The sequence below is a fragment of the Salmo trutta genome, chromosome 34 (assembly GCF_901001165.1).
Source record: "Salmo trutta chromosome 34, fSalTru1.1, whole genome shotgun sequence".
Classification (NCBI taxonomy): domain Eukaryota; kingdom Metazoa; phylum Chordata; class Actinopteri; order Salmoniformes; family Salmonidae; genus Salmo; species Salmo trutta.
In genome coordinates this window covers 3,988,585-4,010,101 of record NC_042990.1, presented here as the reverse complement: position 1 = coordinate 4,010,101, position 21,517 = coordinate 3,988,585, and the positions used below count along the sequence as shown (strand labels likewise).

Here is a 21,517-nt window from a genome sequence, read left to right as displayed (position 1 = left end):
CACCGCATCAAAGGGACGATGGACGGGGCCACGTACCGCCAAATCTTGGGTGAGAACCTCCTTCCCTGAAAATAGGTCGTGGACGGGTATTCCAGCATGACATGACCCAAAACACACGGCCAAGGCAACAAGGAGTGGCTCAGAAGAAGCACATTCAGGTCCTGGAGTGGCCTAGCCAGTCTCCAGACCTTAATCCCATAGAAAATCTGTGGAAGGAGCTGAAGGTTCGAGTTGCCAACCGTCAGCCTCGAAACCTTAATGACTTGAGAAGATCGCAAAGAGGAGTGGGACAAATCCCTCCTGAGATGTGTGCAAACCTGGTGGCCAACTACAAGAAAGGTCTGGACCTCTGTGATTGCCAACAAGGGTTTTGCCACCAAGTACTAAGTCATGTTTGCAGAGGGGTCAAATACTTATTTCCCTCATTAAAATGCAAATCAATTTATTTACATTTTTTGACATGCGTTTTCCCGGATTTTTTGTTGTTGTTATTCTGTCTCTCACTGTTCAAATCAACCTACCATTAAATTATAGACATCATTTCTTTGTCAGTGGGCAACGTACAAAATCAGCAGGGGATCAAATCCTTTTCACTGTAAATAGAGTTGGAGTCTAAGTGTGTGTGCACACAGCCACCTCTTTAACCACTCTTCAAAATATTTGGCAGCCTTTGAGTTGGAGAGGCAGGAGAATGAGTGACAGAAGAAGAGTCTAATAAAAGCATGGCTTCTCTCCCCACTCCTGCCTCACAGCAGCAGTGCAGTGGGAGTAGCTTCAACAGCCATAGGCCCAGGGATTTCACATCACATTCCATGATGCAATGCAGAATACGGCTTCACACAGAACAATCACCAAACCCATTAGATAACACTTTGCACATCACAGCCAACATCATGTATCACATGAAGAGGCATGTGTGTTCTCAGGACGTGATACTTTGTCATGGACCTTCAGTTTCGATCCTCTCTCTCTCTACCTCTCTACCTCTGAATGTTCAGCTATGAAAGCCAACTGACATTTACTCCTGAGGTGCTGACCTGTTTTACCCTGTATAACCACATTATTATTTGACCCTGCTGGTCATCTATGAAGAATGTTTGAACTACAGTACTTCAAATCAAATTTATTTATATAGCCCTTCGTATATCAGCTGAAATCTCAAAGTGCTGTACAGAAACCAGCCTAAAACCCCAAACAGCAAGCAATGCATGTGAAAGAGGCACGGTGGCTAGGAAAAACTCCCTAGAAAGGCCAAAAACCTAGGAAGAAACCTAGAGAGGAACAGGCTATGAGGGGTGGCCAGTCCTCTTCTGGCTGTGCCGGGTGGATATTATAACAGAACATGGTCAAGATGTTAAAATGTTCATAAATGACCAGCATGGTCAAATAATAATAATCATTGTAGTTGTCGAGGGTGCAACAAGCACGTCCGGTGAACAGGTCAGGATTCCGTAGCCGCAGGCAGAACAGTTGAAACTGGAGCAGCAGCATGGCCAGGTGGACTGGGGACAGCAAGGAGTCATCATGCCAGGTAGTCCCGAGGCATGGTCCTAGGGCTCAGGTCCTCCGAGAGAAAGAAAGAAGAGAGAAAGAGAGCATATTTAAATTCACACAGGACACCGGATAAGACAAGAGAATACTCCAGATGAAACAGACTGACCCTAGCCCCCGGCACATAACTACTGCAGCATAAATACTGGAGGCTGAGACAGGAGGGATCAGAAGACACTTGTGGCCCCATCCGATGATACCCCCGGACAGGGCCAAACAGGAAGGATATAACCCCACCCACTTTGCCAAAGCACAGCCCCCACACCACTAGAGGGATGTCTACAACCACCAACTTACCGTCCGAAGACAAGTGCCGAGTATAGCCCACAAAATCTCCGCCATGGCATAACCCAAGGGGGGGCGCAACCCAGACAGGAAGACCACGTCAGTGACTCAACCCACTCAAGTGACGCACCCCTCCCATGGACGGCATGGAAGAACACCAGTAAGTCAGTGACTCAGCCCCTGTAATAGGGTTAGAGGCAGAGAATCCCAGTGGAAAGAGGGGAACCGGCAAGGCAGAGACAGCAAGGGCGGTTCGTTGCTCCAGCCTTTCCGTTCACCTTCACACTCCTGGGCCAGACTACACTTAATCATAGGACCTACTGAAGAGATAAGTCTTCAGTAAGACTTAAAGGTTGAGGACTGAGTCTGCGTCTCTCACATGGGTAGGCAGACTATTCCATAAAAATGGAGCTCTATAGGAGAAAGCCCTACCTCCAGCCGTTTGCTTAGAAATTATAGGGACAATTAGGAGGCCTGCGGTCTTGTGACCGTAGCGTACGTATAGGTATGTACGGCAGGACCAAATCGGAAAGATAGGTAGGAGCAAGCCCATGTAATGCTTTGTAGGTTAGCAGTAAAACCTTGAAATCAGCCCTTGCCTAACAGGAAGCCAGTGTAGGGAGGCTAGCACTGGAGTAATATGATCAAATTTTTTGGTTCTAGTCAGGATTCTAGCAGCCGTATTTAGCACTAATTGAAGTTTGTTTAGTGCTTATCCGGGTAGCCGGAAAGTAGAGCATTGCAGTAGTCCAGCCTAGAAGTAACAAAGCATGGATTAATTTTTCTGCGTCATTTTTGGACAGAAAGTTTCTGATTTTTGCAATGTTACGTAGATGAAGAACAATCTGGCCTTAACCTCTTGACGGTCGCTAGGATAGGGGGCGCTACACCATTTTCAACGGCCTCCTACTCAAACTCAGAGGCTAGGATATGCATGTAATTAATATATGTGGATAGAAAACACCCTAAGTTCCTCAAACTGTTTTGAATGGTGTCTGTGAGTATAACAGAACTCATATGGCAGTCAAAACCCCGAGACCGATCGTAACAGGATGTGGAATTCTGAATTGCGGACTCAACTTCAGCGCTGTGCCTATCACTCACACTGTGAGCTATGGTTCATTGAGCACTTCCTATTGCTTCCACTAGATGTCCCCAGTCTTTACAAAGTGGTTTGGGTCTCCTACTGTGAAAATGCCTGAAAGAGAGGCTATGGAACGCATTATGACGCCGGCGCCCCTGGCTACCCCCACCTTTCAAAACGTTTTGAAAGACAATGAATCGTCCCCCTTGAATGTTATAGGATCTGTGGTTGTAAAAGGCCCGAAAGATTTATGTTATACAACGTTTGACATGTTTGAACGAACCTAAATGTAAAAAAAATCACTTTTGGTAAGAGGTTTCGCACGCACAACGGTACTTTTGTTGCAGCCTTCAGGACGCCCTAACCAGAACAAGCTATTGGGACATAAAGGAATAACTTTTTCGAACGAAAATACATTTCTTGTGGACCTGGGATTCCTGGAAGTGCATTCTGATGAAGATAATCAAAGGTAAGGAAATATTTTAAAAAATATACAAGACTAGATTTGATATGCGATTGTTCCAAGATGGCGCTGACCTGTAACGTTAGCCTATTTTTCAGAGTATTGCATCCCCTTTCATCGCAAAGTATGATTACCCAGTAAAGTTATTTTTAAATCTGGCATTACAGGTGCTTCAAGAGATATTCATCCATAAATCTTAGAATGACAATATTACATTTTAAAAATGTTTTCGAATAGTAATTTAGTAAATTGTAGCGCTGTTTCACCTGAAGCATTTGAGGAAAAATAGTTAGTCAACGTCACGCGCCGATGTAAAATGCTGTTTTTATATATTAATATGAACTTTATCGAACAAAAGAATGCATGTATTGTGTAACATGATGTCCTAGGTGTGTCATCTGATGAAGATTGTCAAAGGTTAGTGCTGCATTTAGCTGTTTTTTGGTTATTTGTGATGCATGTGGTTGGTCGGAAAATGGCTATGTGAATACTTTTACGATGTACTCCTCTAACATAATCTAATGTTGTGCTTTTGCTGTAAAGCCTTTTTGAAATCGGACAACGTGGGTCGATTCAGGAGAGGTTTATCTCTAAAACGATATAATATAGTCCTATATTTGAAAAAAAAAAAAAGACATTTTGTTATGCAAATGGCGATAGGATTTTTGCCTGGATGTCCGTCCCCGACCAGGGGTTAATGGCCATGTACCCTTGTAATCTCCACCGGCACAGCCAGAAGAGGACTAGCCACCCCTCAGAGCCTGGTTCCTCTCTAGGTTTCTTCCTATGTTCCTGCTTTTCTAGGGAGTTTTTCCTAGCCACCGTGCTTCTAAATCTGCATTGCATGCTATTTGGGGTTTAGGCTGGGTGTCTAAATAAGCACTTTGTGACATGTGTTGATGTAAAAGGGCTTTATAAATAAATTGTACTGATTGATTGACGTTTGATTGTATGAAATGGAGTAGCATATATCCATCATGTTAAATGAACAATGAGCACTGTCTCCATGGAGTATAGCACTGCAGCCTTAGGCAATGTATATTTGCGTGGTGCATAACATATCTCATATCACATGCATGGCAAGACATGATTGATGTAATTAGATGCTCTGGAGAGATCCCACCCTCCTTCCCCAACACATGTAGAATGCTTAGAAACCACCAGAAACCTGTGAAATGGATCAACAGATGTTGTTTTATCTCCTCTCAAGGTCTGTTTGATTTACAGTATCTCAGAATCAGGAACTGGCATATCCCATGTGATATGTCAAAACAAGTTGATGCATGTATTATCATGGTGCATTGGGTTTGTATTTGTATTTATAATGGATCCCCTTTAGCTGCAGCAGCTACTCTTCATGGGGTCCAGTAAAATGAAGGCAGTTATACTATTGTAAAAACATTACTATACATTCACAACAGATTTCAGGGGCTAGGCTGTCAACAGCACGTACTGTGACACTATGATATGTATTCTGATTAAGTCAACAATACCTCTAGGCATATCTGACGTCATGTATTTGATATCTTATGTGAAGGTTAATGTCCATATTGACATCAGTTCATTGTGTTTGAGGACGGTTCACTGACGGGTTTCAACGGATAAGATTAGATTAGACTAGTTTAACAGTTACAGAGCAGCTACAGTAGCCTATCAGAACAGCTGCAGTATCAGAGGCGCATAGCCTTAATTAACGGGCTACACATAATGGCTGACGACAGCCAGGTAAGGTTCATTTTAGCCTACGTTTAACGAGCGTTAGAGTTTTCCTAATTCCATCTTGTTCTAATGGCAAGTCTGCCTTAAGTGCAGAAACTATGGTTGATATTAGAAAATAAGTATGAATGGACTTTTAGTCAAGTAATTCCAATTGTGGAATTGTTGTGGGATGTTAGCATACCATACTGCGCGTGTAACATTAGTGCCGTGGAGGATTGTGCAGGTCGGCAGGTTGCTACAGTAGCCTAGTAGCATGTATTTTATAGGGATCAGATCTGGCTGACTTTTTCACCTGAGCTGCTCGTTGGCTGTCCATAATGAGCCCAGCGGGCAGGATGTGTAGCTGGACTCTGCAATAATTAGCTCCCAGAGCAATTACAAATAACTATTCTTGTTTTAAAGCGTCATTACAACTAGCGACATGACAGTCAGTCACCTCTAAGCAGGACTCAGTAGAAACGCTATGTGTTGGATTTGTCCATGTCTCGCTAAATTAACCTAGCTACCATAACAGCTGTGGAGAATTTATTCTGCAGTTTTATGGGATCTCTCTGAAGGTTTTAGATGATACAGTGGAACTTCGTCCTCTGATGAAGAACTATACATCTCGGCTTGGCTTCATTGCATTATTGCTTGGGAAACGTTGACATGCCCTTTTGTTGACGGATGGATGAAAATAATGTAATTATAGTATCGTTATACATAGGCTAGCAAGAAAATCCACATGAGATACCCATAGAACTGAGCCCTGCTCCATTTCAGCACCATGCCGCGGTCTCAGGTGCTGCCCAGACTCGAAACATTTCAGCACCATGGCACGTTCCCCTGACGCCAAGAATGGTGTCAGCTCTATGCAGCGGACAGCTCCATAATGCTGAAATAGTTAAAGCCCCCTAGAACGTCATTGATTTTAAGTTATTCTAAGTGCAAGTGGTTATAATTTATTGCATGTCCTAGTTTTGCAGCTTTGCAACCTCAGAATTATAGCTAATGGATTGCAGCGAGTTACGTTTTTGTGCATGGTGATGAATGAGGATGCTTGATAAACCATAAATTAAATGCAAAACGTGCACTTACAATATTTTCGTTTGGCAGAACTTTGACAAGCTATGATCTGTTTTCTAATGACATTGACAATTCATATAGACATTAGACTTAGGCCTAATTGTGACATCATGTGTGTATGACATCTTTGAGGAATGCCCTTGCTTCAGCCAATCGGAATCGAGTATTCAACAATGCTTTGGCATAATTCAAGGACGTTCATATTCACTTCAGTTGTCTGCCGATGGTTCACTGACGTTTTTTCAAAGGAGATATTAGTATTACCTCTAAATAGCCTACAACAATAAGCTACACATCATGTCAGACAACAGCAAGGTATGGTTCATTTAGCCTATTTTGAGTTTAGTGGAGAAATTACTAACAGTATAGTAGGTCACTACCACAGCAATAGGTCTCACTGGTTTGATCCATGGACTGAAATCTGACCACTATTGCCATTTTGTTTAAAATAGGAGCGAATAAGTTGTTTTATGAAGTCACAACCTAAGACTGCTATTGACCTCTCATTTATCCACCAGAGCGTGAAATGGGAGGATTCCCCGGATGATCAAAATAAAGTTGTGGAGAATATGAAGGATGAAACAGAGACACATGAGAACAACAAGAACAGGACTGGAGGCAAGGTAAGAAATATGCTGTCCTTTACACATCCTCTGCCTACTTAGGCACAGATCTAGGATTAGTTTACTATCACTAAATCCTAACCTTAAAGCATTAGGAGGAGACGCTACACTGACCTTAGATCTGCTATGAGACCTATAATCTGTTGTCATGTAGGCTAAACGTAAGTCCAGTGGCAGTGCCAAGAAGACTTCCGTGGAGGAGGACAGCAGAAGTGGTGCAGGTCCGAGATTACTTCATGTTGGGTGCAGGTTGTGTTCAAATTCATCAGCACTGATCTGAGAAGATAGTATCTATATAGGTGAAAGCAATATAGTGGAGGCCCGCAGAGAGATGTGCTTTTACCTGTCCAGTGCAATCAAATCACTAAAGGTGAAGGAAATTAGATATAAAGTTCAGATTCAACTTTCGATTTCTCTTTGCGGATTCCCAGAGTCTTCTCAGACACCCGGGTGTGGTTTCCGGGAAAGGGGATCTATCATTGAGCAGCTGGAGAAGGAGGCTCAGAGGACTCTAATGCCTTCTCTCAAGATTGGGACATGCTGTGCCCCAATCCTCCTCTCCTTCCTGAGGAGTCTAACTGATGAGCAAGTCCCATGTCTTTCTCCAACCTCACATACAACAACTCTGAATTTATAGTCATAGTGCACCTTCTAACCACAAATGCGATTTCAAACACTACACCTAACCCTAACATCACCGTAACCACACCCCTAACTCTTCCTGTAAATCAAGAACAAAATGGCTCATGTACTTGCTAATAGCTTAATTAAATACACTTTTATTTTCCCTAACATGGCTATCTAGTGACTCCACTAACTCAACACCAGTGTGCAGCTAAAATATGTTTCCTTTCTTTTCTTTTCTCTAGCCAATGGAGAGTGATTCAGCATGGCATGAAAAATAACGTAAGTCTCTCCACATAAGGGTCTGGTCAAAAGTAGTGCGCTATATAGGGAATGGTGTCATGGAATTGCTTGATTGACAAAAACATTACTCTGTTTGTTGGCCATAGCTCACATTCCAGCAGCTCTCCATGCTGTGTCTGAAGATTGTTAAGGTCGTGACCCAGACAGCCCTCCGCATTCTCCTACCAGCGCTAGCTCGTATCATGGGTGTGGACCTGAGGAGTGGGGCAGCCTCCCCAGAATCCCAGTGCTCTCTGACAGGGTCTGAGGATTCCTTAGGCAGTCTGGATGAGCGAGAGAAAAGGCTGCTGATCAGTGAGATGAACTACTGGACTAAGGAGAGGAGGAGGAATGGCAGTGCAGGGTGCCTCCAAAAATCCACTCGCAGAACCTCATCACCATGCTGGTCGCCTAAGAGGTATTGTGGTGGCTAATTTCCGCATTACCAAATGAAGATTTACAAACACACCAGTCCGAGTTAAAACTACATCTTTAATACTTAAGATACTTTTGCAAAAGTTTTTGACCCCACCAATGCATTCTCTCGAATGAATCATTTAATGAGGTGCTTACAGAATGGCTCAGGGATCTTTTATAGCAACGATACAGCCCCTTCAACGTACATTGACAAACCACAGATACTTAGTAACAGTTCACAAAGGTTACGTTTTGTATGACAGATATCCATAAAACACATCAGACAGTAACTGCTATGTCAACCTGGTTCATTATATAGCCCAGTATCTGGTCTCCTTAGAACTGTCCCTCCCAGGTACGGTATAGAACGAAAACACCATTTCATCCAATGGCATATATCAATTGTCAACTCTAGATACTCCCATCTCAAGCAAACCCCCTCTTGACCCCACTCCTGGACAGGCTCACTGGAGGGAGTGAGCCTCTAGGCCATATATTATCACAGGATAAGTGTGAGATCTAAGAGACCATGGTCCCAGCCACTGCCATAAACCTCCCCACAATAAGGAAAAGGAGGGTGTGACTTGCTCACAGACATTGTGGAGACAAGTCATTGGTTCCCCAGTAATCACACCATCCCTTCACATGGTTTAAGCATAGGTAAAGACACATTCCCATGACGACAAGTCTGACCTCTCTTCTCTCTGGGCCCCAAGTGTCTGAGCCCCAGCTAAGGTAGACGTGCAACTGAAAAGACACCAGAGTCCAATGGACACTTTCTAATGACAAGTACCTCAAATAAGCATATTATACTAATAAAACATCTTAATTATCTATGTTACCCAACTAATTCTGATTCGTCCACGACATTCCCCTCTCAAGGGACTCCGTCCCTTCTAGAGAATCAGAACAGTAACGTTACAGCGGAACCAGTGTCTAAACGCAGGCTTCATAACAACAGAAAAGACAGTCATCCCTCTGTGTCCCCTCTCAACTTAAAGAAAATCACCAGATTTAAGAACATTCATTCACATAGAACATACATATATTCTACATCAACCAAAAATCACAAAACAATAACTCATTGCATGGGGTTCCTGCACATTATTACCATCCCCCAACATTTGCTAAACACTCTAGCAATTTGTCTGGGAAGGTTATGATACACAGTCACCTGCACGAACCCATGAAGAAAAACAAAAAATGCATACAGTTTATGAGAGTCAAAGCTATATTTTCCATAGACAGTGAAAAGCACACAATGAATGCATAATGCAGTGCATGCACCAATGGAGTTTAATACAATAATCTTTAGTTATCTATCACACTCCAATGGATCAGCATAGTGTGTTGGAAATGACTATTTCCATCCCAGAAACTATAATTAGCATATCTTGTTGTACAAATCCAGGTAGTGACTCCTAGTTAAAATAAAATGTATCCCCTTGGTGCCTAATGAACATGACCCAAGACAAACATCATGATTCCACTATTTATAAGGCAATGCCTATAGATCCAATAGATTAGGATCATTTTCACTATCCAGACCAGAGTTCACCCATGTCATTCACCCATGGCATGCTTATAATAACCTCAACATCCTTAGATTGTTTTGATTGTTGTTATGAACTATCTCTAATACATTCATTTCTTCACCCATTTAGATATTAACATATTCAACTCAAATCAATCCTTCAGTTTTAAAATTCATTCAATTTCCAAATAAAATCATAATTAGAACTCAGTTAATTATCCATCCAAAATTTCAAAATGACATTGCTCAGTGATTCAAATTTGTCTTATCACTCAAAGTAAAAACTAAATTTAAACACACATCAATATTAGCAGAATGTCCATTCATTTTAACATCCAGTATAATTATCCCATAATTTCTACTATTAACAATTTTATCACGATTATTCTACAGATCAGTATCTCAATGCATTCTTAATCTAAATTACTATAATTTTACGTGGTGTAGACCTCTACAATCAACCTGATACCCCAAAAGCCTAAACAGTTTTGTGCACAGTTGACCAAACCCCTCTCTCTAGGCACTGATTCTTCTGGCGTCCTCTTCGTTCTTCTTCAGATAACTTTAAAGTTCAAAGTGAATGACCCATTATAATGTCCCAATGTCAATGTTTCACCTTAGATGCCCATTATGTCCTGTCCATTCGTCAACCAATATACCAGCAACATAAGAAAAGTTTAGAACAGCACCTTTCCCCATGCTCACTCCACGTGGACTCCTCTTACACTCCTGAGAGAAACATGAGAGAAAAGCAGTTGATAGCTTAGATCGGATACTGTACACCGGTTGCTGGCTTGGCCATTCCTCTCAGTAGAAATGGTTCGGACAGGGCCATATTCAACGCCTTCGTCACTCCTTCTTCAGCCAATTAGAGGGGGTTTGAGGTACACACACTTTTCGGTCCAATTATCTCTTCCATGCATTAAGATACCGTCTGATGTCACTTTTCATGATAACCTCGAAAGAACAGATCAGAACAACAGTTTAGTTCAGTTCATTAACTACATGATAAATTATTACTTTTACCAATTATTCTTAATACAAATGTCTAAATATTATTCAAAGAGAATAACAACAAATTCTATTGAAATTATTCTTTCACATTGGCTAATACTTCCCATCACAATTTCAACTCCATCGCAGAGACACAGAATCAGGAAGTTAGACCTATAACCCATCGGGAATTGAACAGAACAGACAACACAACAATACACTCCTTCACATATCACTCAAGGTGTGTAAACTTCAATCCAAATTTCAAAGAACTGAATCCAAACCCTCAAAGAACTGTATCCTCCCCCATTTTTTAACACATAACTCTCCATGAGAGTAATGTATAAAAAAACACTACTACAAATCAAAAGATAAAACAAAATGTCAAATAACATAACCAAATGAAAATCACAACTCTGAAAATCTCCACAAAGAAAAAATATTTACCCATATGGTTATAGGAAAACAGACTTCGAGCAGCCTACCCTTAGTGAAAGGCAATGCCCTATATCTCATAGGTGCAAATTACAAATATGTCTAAAAACTTTAAATTCCATCATAATTATACATTTCACGAATTACCTTGAAATCAGTATAACAAATGACCTAAAATGTATTATCCAAATGGCTTTCCCATGAGGCTGATCAGACCACACAGGAAAACCCAGACAAAGGTCATAAGTCAAACTACCCCTTCACAGAAATGTTTCTTACTATCCTAGACAAACAAATAATCAAAATCAAACATTTTCTACATGTTGTATCACAGGTTACCCAGGACATTTCATTAACAAAAGAATCCACATCTTTAATTAAAATTCAGGGGAAAAAAACTTCCAAAAATTCCATGTGTATACCCCTTTAAGATATCTTAGCACTAAGTCATATGGAAAACTCACCAATCCCACAGGAAAGAGAAAAACAAATCAAACATACTATTTTAAGAACACCAACAAATAGTAATAACAAATGTGTTGTGTGTGGGTATTGGCAAACCCTAAAGTAAAAACAAACAAAAATGTCCAGGCCTCTTCCATTTTGGTAGTTTACAGCCTCAATCTCACTCACCCAAGATTATAGCCCCATGAAACATTCCAAAGAGAGACAATGAAATCCCCATTTTCCCAAAGAAAAACACAAAACACTTCTTTAGCAGTCATTATACTACACCAATTCAGAAACCCAAAAGTTAACTACAAACAAAACCTAATGATAATTCCACTGTACTCCCTCATCATTAGTTTTAATCTGCATCAATGTATATGCATGCTTAATTGACCCTTCGATACAATTATCCTGGTATCATTACTAGACCAATGTCCAACAAATATGTGATAGCTTTTTCCACCTTTGTATTGTTTCTGTTACCCCACTAAATGAAAAAAAAAGTGTTGCAAATGTAGTACATTTCTCAGCGTAAGAAATCAGCAATATTTAATTCCAGTCATTTAATAAAATGTAGTTTGAGACGTGTTCTCTCATGTCGCCTTTATCATACATACTTCAGTTGACTTTCATCCGTCCTGGAGGAAAGAATCCTACTCAAACACATCAGATAATACAATGTTTAATTAAGTGAAAACAACACCAAAAATAAACAATAAACAGTAAACAATAAACAAACCCATAACCTCTTTCCAGCAATCAAATCATTTCAACCTGTTGCATACATTTAGTAAAAACAAACCTTGTCGTTTAACAAATCTAAAACCTTAAAAAGTGTGCCGTCTCATCAGCATAAGAATCAAAACTAACTTTTTTCCACTCATAATACACAATGTTTTAATTCCCCAAAGGTCAATACTGTTCAGCTCATACATGAATGATCTTCCTTCTGTCTGTACAGAGTCTGAAGTTCCAATGTATGCAGATGATACAGTGATAAATGCATGCAATTAACAAACAACCTACACAAGAACTCACTACTGTAATGGTTCAGGTGACAAAGTTGCTCAGAGACTCATGTTTGCATCTCAATAAAATAAAAATAAAACACCAAACACAGTCTGCATGTTCCTCACAAAGAAAACACTGATGCCCCTGAGACAGATGTCTATGTATCAGGGAAAAAGTTCCACTGCATCATACTTGATTCCAACCTCTCTTTTAAAAGCAAATGAAAAAGGTAATTCAAATAACCAAATGCAACCTAGCTAATTTCCAAAACATATGAAATTGTTTTACTACAGAAGTAACAAAACTATGCTTCAAGGTCTCAGAGCGAGTAACGTCACCGATTGAAACGCTATTTGCACACCACCTCGGTTACACTCACCCCCCTTACAAAGCTCGTCCTTGCGCTATCTTGCGACTCTACGTCTTACAGGAACGCGCACGCCGGCCAAGCACACGCACAACTGTGATGAATTCGCACTGTCCCTGTAAAATAAAATTAACTCAACCTGCAATTCACTGTACTGTCCTGACATTGTTCCACGTAATGGAAACAGAGTATAATGTTTAAATACATAAACTTCCTTCTCTAATTCACTGGTGTTACCTAAACATTCAAACCAAGAATCAATAACCAGCTTCACATCACAAAATCCTTCCTTCCAGCCAAACATAGCCCAAGCATAGCTCAGCGCACATAACCAATTCTTCTCATCTTTTGCTTTACCCGTAAGCAAAAAAATATAACCCACTACTCAACCAACGTTCTGCCTTACCTCTATAGTAAGATTAAACCCAAACTTCACAACTTCCTCTTCTCTTTCAGCTTTACACTTATGAAATATCCAAGACTTTAAAAGTAACATGTAAATCGCCATACTTATAACAATAACATCATTCAACTCTTTCTCTGTACGTCAGTTCCAGCAACAGACAACGTATTGTAATGAAACAGCAGGGAGCAGGTCTCGAACCCTCGACCTTCTAGCCCGAAGTCCGGCGCGCTATGGACTGTGCCACAAAAGCATGCTCGCCCGGTAGGGTTGATTTCCGCGCTTATAAACCCAGGGTCGTTACAGTATCATATCAAAATTCCCTCGATATTATTTTCTAATGAATTAGTCTTTCAATTTAAACTAATCAAGCTATCAAAACGTTACATTTATATCTTACACAAACGCTAGCAACCGTATCTCTCCAGGCAAAACATACCAATAGCTGAATTAACATTTAGTTCCCTGGTGGATGGGCTAGGATAACCCTGGCCTCCTGCGTGGCAGGCGACAATTCTACCCCTGTACCACCAATGCTATTTAATTGAACAAGACTCCCAGCAAATAAACCCATTCACAATTGTCTGTCGTCGTAAAATCAGGCACATATTACCGAGACAATTCCCAGAAAATAGCCCTCTTAAAAAATCCAAGATTTACACCAGCGATGATTCTCACATACCAAATGAATAGATTAGCAGTCAAAGAGTAAAATCAACATTCATAGACTAGGAAACAGATCTTGCGCCTTTTAATAAAAGTAGATTATGTTTTCTCAACGTATTTCAATTACTTTACTTCATCATATTAAAATCAGCCAATGATAATTAGTTTGATGGATACCCTAGGCTTTGTCCGACTTTATCAATAATGTCGAGATTCCATCTTAATTCGCTCTAACTTTATGGAAAACGGTTTATTCAATAACTCCTCTCATACTGGGAGGAAAAATAAAACCGTTTCAGACCTTAGACCTTAAGGGCATTTTTATTTCAACTGTTGTACCCAGATGGGGATAATACAATAAGCATTTATAGTTACATCGTTAGGGTAAGAACCAAAAGCGGACACACGCCAATCAGTTTCTAGAGCACAATTTCCCAAACATTGTAGACAGTTTAATAACGCTTAAAACCTCATCTTTATTAAATTATCCATTAAAGATACCAACTCAAAACCTACGTACGTCTACGAATGGATGGTTTAAATTGTAGCTAATTATATTCTCACCATTACTTTATCAAATCTCTAGTAATCGATTATACACACATACAATTTATCATATTTTCACAGAATCCATATAAAACGTTAGAAATGTTTAGGTACTCACACAGAACTTTAAGGATCACCCACACAGGATTGGCCCGATACTCGCACAGAACTGGTCCGATGTTCACACAGAACATCAGAACATAATTGAAAGGTTACTCACACAGAGTAAACCTACTCACGCTCACACAGAACGCTCCTACAAAGATTACCTAGTGGTAACTTTAACAAAATACTCACATAGAGTAACCCAGGGCATACCTGGCTAGCACATTTAAAATAATTGGAATTCACCACCTCTGAGGGTCACTTAGACAGTCACACAGACATTCTCAGAACTAGGTCCTTATTCCAATAGGGCTTCACCAAGTACCATGTTTCACACAGAACACACAGTCACCCTGGCCCCTCACCCCCACAGACCGCACCAATCCCCACTGTGATCAATTCAGTGTCAGGACGGCTCTAGGTCGCCCGCAACCGACCAGTGGCAGAGTATCATTGAGTCCGCAAACTCTCAGTTTTCTCTCCTCTGACTCGGCCCTGTTTACGCCTCCAAGGTGCCCCCCTCACAAAGGAATACACACTCAGAGCTCACGTAACAGAGGCTAATTTCTAAAAACTCGACTTCAAGTGTGTTTTGCTCACCTCTTTCTTTTAAAAAAACTAAGTTTGAAATGTGGTATCCACTCGGCTCGCTGCCTCTCAGATCAAAGGTGGGTCCATCTGCTTCGTTCCCGAAGTGTGGTTTCCCTGAGATCCCAAGTTTGAGGGATCCCTCGTGCACGATTTAAATAGGTCGTCAGGAGCGATCACCAAGTGAAGATTCACATCACATCCTCGTCGCCAAATGTGGTGGCTAATTTCCGCATTACCAAATGAGGATTTACAAACACACCAGTCCGAGTTAAAACTACATCTTTAATACTTAAGATACTTTTGCAAAAGTTCTTGACCCCACCAATGCATTCTCTCGAATGAATCATTTAATGAGGTGCTTACAGAATGGCTCAGGGATCTTTTATAGCAACGATACAGCCCCTTCAACGTACATTGACAAACCACAGATACTTAGTAACAGTTCACAAAGGTTACGTTTTGTATGACAGATATCCATAAAACACATCAGACAGTAACTACTATGTCAACCTGGTTCATTATATAGCCCAGTATCTGGTCTCCTTAGAACTGTCCCTCCCAGGTACGGTATAGAACAGAACTATTTCATCCAATGGCATATATCAATTGTCAACTCTAGATACTCCCATCTCAAGCAAACCCCCTCTTGACCCCACTCCTGGACAGGCTCACTGGAGGGAGTGAGCCTCTAGGCCATATATTATCACAGGATAAGTGTGAGATCTAAGAGACCATGGTCCCAGCCACTGCCATAAACCTCCCCACAATAAGGAAAAGGAGGGTGTGACTTGCTCACAGACATTGTGGAGACAAGTCATTGGTTCCCCAGTAATCACACCATCCCTTCACATGGTTTAAGCATAGGTAAAGACACATTCCCATGACGACAAGTCTGACCTCTCCTCTCTCTGGGCCCCAAGTGTCTGAGCCCCAGCTAAGGTAGACGTGCAACTGAAAAGACACCAGAGTCCAATGGACACTTTCTAATGACAAGTACCTCAAATAAGCATATTATACTAATAAAACATCTTAATTATCTATGTTACCCAACTAATTCTCATTCGTCCACGACAGTATGTTCACAGCAATATTTCAACTTAATAATTGCAAGACCTGACCCATACTTATCATAAATTATTAACTTGGAATTCATACCTTGTAGTTTGAAGTTCTGGTCAGAAATGTTGCCCCTGAGGGGGTGGGTCCAGGTGAAAGTAATTTTTAACTGGGTTAGCCATAAAGTAATCTATGAATAAATAGATCAGGTACATGCCTTTCAGAATTAATCATATTCTGATGTCGTACAAACATCAAAATCTGGCAAAAACTCGTGTCAGTTGGCTTTAGGCTTCTAGAACTACGGTGGTATGAGAAGTAAACCATCATTGCTCTCATTTGATTTTCAAGCTCACTAATGACCCAGATTAGATACCAGCTGGCTGGTCACATTTGCATGGCATAAGTGGTGATTGTGTGTTTATCTTCAAGTTCCCAGACCTCATTGCAGAGTTTGCCAGCAACTAGAGAGGCTCCCCTCATGGAGGAGCCTCTGAAAGCTCTCTTTGGGGTAACGGAAGAGAGCCTCCTGATATCCCTGGTTGAGGGTCACTCCAACCCCACCTCCTCCAGCTCTTCCGAGTTGAGCTATGCTATCGCGGGGGAGGTAGTACACCAGCTTAACTCTGGCCTCTCAGTGGCCATTCAGGCCAGCTCGGGGAGTTGCCCCCCTATGGACAGTCAGGACATAGCAGCAGGCAAGGAGGTCATTCGGGTAGCTTCGGTGCAGATCCTGGCCGAGCTACAGAGCCAAACGTCTGAGCCAGAGTGGGTAGGGTTTATCGAGCCCCTCATGGACCCTGTGACCGATGATGTGCTGAATGCCATTGCCGGCACAATGGACAAAATGGCACAGGACTACAACATCCTATTGGATCTGGCCAAGAAGATGACAATCTTGGGGTCTAAATTTCTGACCAATCTTCAATGTGACCTTGATGTTGAGTGTCCATCTGGGAAAGAAGGGACCACTCACTTTCTCAAAGAGACTGGATCCTCTAGCAGTGTGGTGTCCAGAAAGCTTCAGACCCTCTCTAGCCCCGACTTTCAGTCTAAAGCCCTCAAGGCGGTGAGCACCATCCTTACAAGGAAAGTCAGCAGCTCTTCTGGCGTGGCTCCTTCCTCTAGGCCTTCTAGTGCTGCTCCTAGCCTTACTGAAGCTCCCCTGAATACCAGCTGCACAGCCCTGACATCTGTAAGCTCCACTGCCACAGTGATTGTTAAGGCATTTGTGGGAGGCATGGAGACGATAGCATCATTTGAAGGCAAATGTGAAGCAGTTGATTGGCCAGTTCCTGTAAATGACCACAAAACAGGGTTTTCACAGAAGATAACCTTCTCTCCAGCCCGCACACTCTATGGCCTTATACGAGCAAAGCTGAGGGACCTTTTAACTCTATCCGCTCGAGAAGAAGGTGTGGCTAAGGATGCTTCTCTTCAGGAGTCTTCAGACACCCTGGAAAAGGCAACTGTTTCAACTGTTGAGGTCCAGTTACCCAGCACCAAACTTAGTAGAGTTCCCAGTGAGAGCCAACCAATGCCAGCTCTCTGTCTCTCCAATCTGGATAACAGCACTCAAGAAGTTCTTAGCAGTGTTTTTTCCATCTACAAGTCAGAGTTATCAAAAGTGGAGAGTAAATGCTTGGCCGTTGTCAGTTCATCTGATGAGTCCCTAGATGCTTGTTGGTTTGTTGATGGTGTCCTATCAAAGCTTGATGACTATACTATTTCCCAGTCACCCTCACCCAATGAAGACTTGAGTGTGAGTACTCAATGTTCTCAACTGAGCTCAGAAGAGAGTGTCAGAATCACACATTCCTCTACTAGTCTGATTCAGAGCATTAAGAAGCTCTCTAGCAATGACTTTCAGACTCAGGCAGAAGAGGCAGTGAGTAAAGTGCTGATGAGATCCAGTCATTCCTTTATCACACAGATCAGCCATACTGGTCTTCAGAAAAGTCTGCAGGCTGGCTTATCATCTAGCTCGCCATCAGAGATTGCCTCCATGTCCTCTCAGAATACAGCCCCTGGATTAGTGGAAACCTTTGTCAAAGGAATGGCGACTATTTTCCAGAAAAATGAGTCCACTGACACTGTGCTCCTGGAAAGAAGTGGGAGAGTTTTGCAGTGCTCCCACGGGGGCTCCCAACTGGATGATACTGAATTGAGTGTTAAAATATCAGAAGAGAAGCTTTGGTCAACAGCTAAGACCATCTGCGTCAATATGAAGAACATACTTAAGGATTTCTTCACAGGGCTGAAGCCATCCGGATCCGAAAGGACAGAAAATGCTTCTTCCAAAGAGACCCTTGGGGAAATCCTGGTTGCTATCCAGAGTGAAATCTCAAACTTAGGGCGAATTAAGGATTCCAGGGAGCTCCTTCAGATCAACGATATGGTAGGAACTATGCTGAAGGAGGTTGAGAAAAGTGAGGATGACAGTGAACAAGTCTGCCAAGACATCCCTAGAACCTGTTCATCTTTGTCCACTTCTTTGAAGGGTCGTAGTTCCTTGTCTAGCTCTTCAAAGGGTCCTAGGTCAGAGTGTGAGTTAGAGATCAACCTCCCTGGCACTCCCATCCCTGACGAAGTGCCTTTTGATCTGACCTGCCCCATCGTCAGGAGCTCCTGCATCGACACCAGGGACTCTAAAATGCCAGAGATTTCTACAAGTGACCTAAGGACAAAGATGATGGCACACACAGATGAACCCCTGCATCGTAACAGTCCAATGACTGACAGCAGCCGACCACCGAGTGCTAAAGCCTCTTTTCGATCCTCCACTACTCCATCTTTCACCAGCAAGGGAACCTCTTTGGTACCAAAGGGAGATGGGATTGACATTGAAGAGAAGGAGGTGAGCATCCCCAGCAGCTCTGGCCATCTGAGGGAGCTCTTAATCAGCCCAGACATCAGCAGTGCCACTGCATTCCCACTGCAGTACTTGATGGACTCCAGCAAAGATGATGTCATCTGTTTGGTCACCGTACTGGTGATAAGGTTGCTATCGAAGATCAGACCCTCAGCCCTAGATGGACCCTTCCAACAGGCACCAGACATGACAGAAACATCTCAGCAACTCATCAGACAAGTCCTGTCTGAGTTCTGTGCTGCATCCAGATTCTCCAGGACACAGGAATATTCCCAGAACCTGCACATCCACAGGGTGTTCAGAGGTGTACATAAAAACTTGATGGAGGAGTTTGGCTCTTATAACACCCTGCAAGCAGCTATTTCCTCCCAGGACCCTGCATTTGACAGAGTCCTGGTAAAGTCCTTGACCCAGCAGCTGGTACAGGGACGCAAGGAGGCGTCAAGACCAGCTTCTGCTGCAACAAACCCAGCAGACCAGGCTGAGACAGAGAGGGGGGCTGAGCAGAAAGCAAGAAGGAGCTTCCTTTGCTTTTCAATGACCAAACTCAGGATCAACTTCAAGGTATAGCAGGGAGTTAGCATTTGTTTTTTGTTCCAGTTAGGTGCTGATGTTATTGATGTGGCTATGATAAGACAAATATATGAGATAAATATGTTTTTATTCATCACTAAATTGTTGCCTTGGATTCAGAAGTGTTCCATTTATTTATTTATTCATTCTCTGTACCATTCTCTTTACCTTTCTCCTGTTAGCGTTCCAAGAGAGGAAACAAAAAGGACTGCCATTCAGTCCAGGAACAGACTGAGATTACCTCTACTGATGGACATTGCATAGGTAAGGATGTTTTAGAGCTCTGCTATAGCTTGTAGTTTTGTTTAGGTGTGTGTTAGAAACATAGAGTATGCCTACCAAACTCATTGCACTGTTATTTATCAAAGTTATTATACTGTATTTCTCTCTCTCTCTCTCTCCCCCTCTCTCCCCATCCATTTCTCTTGTGTTTCTAGCTCCACACATTGAGGCTCATGGTGCTGAATCTCCAGCTGGAGAGGTTTCTCCCTCCATATCTCAGCCTATCAAAAAACAATTCTTGATTGTCAGGGTCTTTTCAGCAATGATGAAGCCATTCAGGCGCTTCACCAAGAAGAACCTGTAACCTGTTACGCTGCATGAAGAACTACTTTTGTAACAGCAAGACTTTTGACAAGAGGAATTTCTGCATGTCTACCCTTTCAAAGTCTATTTGATCAAATAAATGCAAATTATTTTACAAGAGTTTCAAGTGTTTTGGATGATTGGTAGCACCGAAGCAGCTTTTCTCAGAGAAATGCACTAGTTCCCCCTTGGTTACACATTTATTGTGCAGTTTTTGAGTTGGCAGGACTTGGGGCGGCAGATAGCCTTGTGGTTAGAGCGTTGGGTCAGCAACCGCGAGGTTGCTATATCAAATCCCTGAGCTGACAAGGTAAAAATCTGTTGTTCTGCCCCTGAACAAGGCAGTTAACCCACTGTTCCTAGGCTGCCACTGTAAATAAGAATTTGTTCTTAACAACTTGTCTTGTAAAATAAATCAAATAACCAGAGCTTGTCTCTAATACAATAGTTGCTGCATAGACCGTCAGATAACCAGATGTTCTCTATTAATTTAGTTAGATTGATAAGAGCTTATTAGCAGCAAGGGAAAACGCATAGAGGAGAATTAGCAATCTGCAACTAGATCAACCCTCTGAGATGTTTTCTGTATGTTGAATATATAAGCTCCAGCAGTTGAGAGTGTATGTCAGAGCAAAAACCAAGCCATGAAGTCGAAGGAATTGTCCGTAGAGCTCAGAGACATGATTGTGTCAAGGCACAGATCTGGTGAAGGGTACCAAAACATTTCTGCAATATTGAATGTCCCCAAGAACACAGTGGCCTCCATCATTCTTAAACGGAAGAAGTAACAAACATAATTAGCAATTCAAAAATGCTCTATTCTGAGAACTACTTTTAATCACAGAGTGGAAAACATAGAACCCTACTGTGTGGATCACAATTATGGGTGTATTCTGGAATAAGACAAATCTATACAGTGAGGGGGAAAAGTATTTGATCCCCTGCTGACTTTGTACGTTTGCCCACTGACAAAGAAATGATCAGTCTATAATTTTAATTTTTGAACAGTGAGAGACAGAATAACAAGAGAACTGTCAATCTCCCTCGTCCTGGGGCTCCATGCAAGATCTCACCTCGTGGAGTTGCAATGATCATGAGAACGGTGAGGAATCAGCCCAGAACTACACGGGAGGATCTTGTCAATGATCTCAAGGCAGCTGGGACCATAGTCACCAAGAAAAAAATTGGTAACACACCACGCCGTGAAGGACTGAAAT

General features: G+C 42.0%; 1 protein-coding gene across 1 annotated transcript; it reads left to right on the top strand.

Annotated features, from left to right (window-relative positions):
* The first annotated feature begins 7,820 nt into the window (after window positions 1–7,820).
* LOC115173125 (uncharacterized) lies at window positions 7,821–20,301 on the top strand. Its single transcript, XM_029731059.1, has 4 exons — window positions 7,821–8,114; window positions 16,703–19,706; window positions 19,898–19,979; window positions 20,153–20,301. Exons 1-4 carry the CDS (start codon window positions 7,825–7,827, stop codon window positions 20,299–20,301), a joined length of 3,525 nt encoding a protein of 1,174 aa, XP_029586919.1. The 5' UTR covers window positions 7,821–7,824.
* The last annotated feature ends 1,216 nt before the right edge of the window (window positions 20,302–21,517 follow it).

What these genes read in the sequence shown, in the direction of transcription:
- LOC115173125 (XM_029731059.1), top strand. Translation starts at nt 7,825, where the DNA reads ATGCTGTGTCTGAAGATTGTTAAGGTCGTGACCCAGACAGCCCTCCGC. An exon ending in AACTCAGGATCAACTTCAAG is followed by an intron (nt 19,707 to 19,897) that starts GTATAGCAGGGA and finishes TTCTCCTGTTAG; the next exon opens with CGTTCCAAGAGAGGAAACAA. An exon ending in TACTGATGGACATTGCATAG is followed by an intron (nt 19,980 to 20,152) that starts GTAAGGATGTTT and finishes TTGTGTTTCTAG; the next exon opens with CTCCACACATTGAGGCTCAT.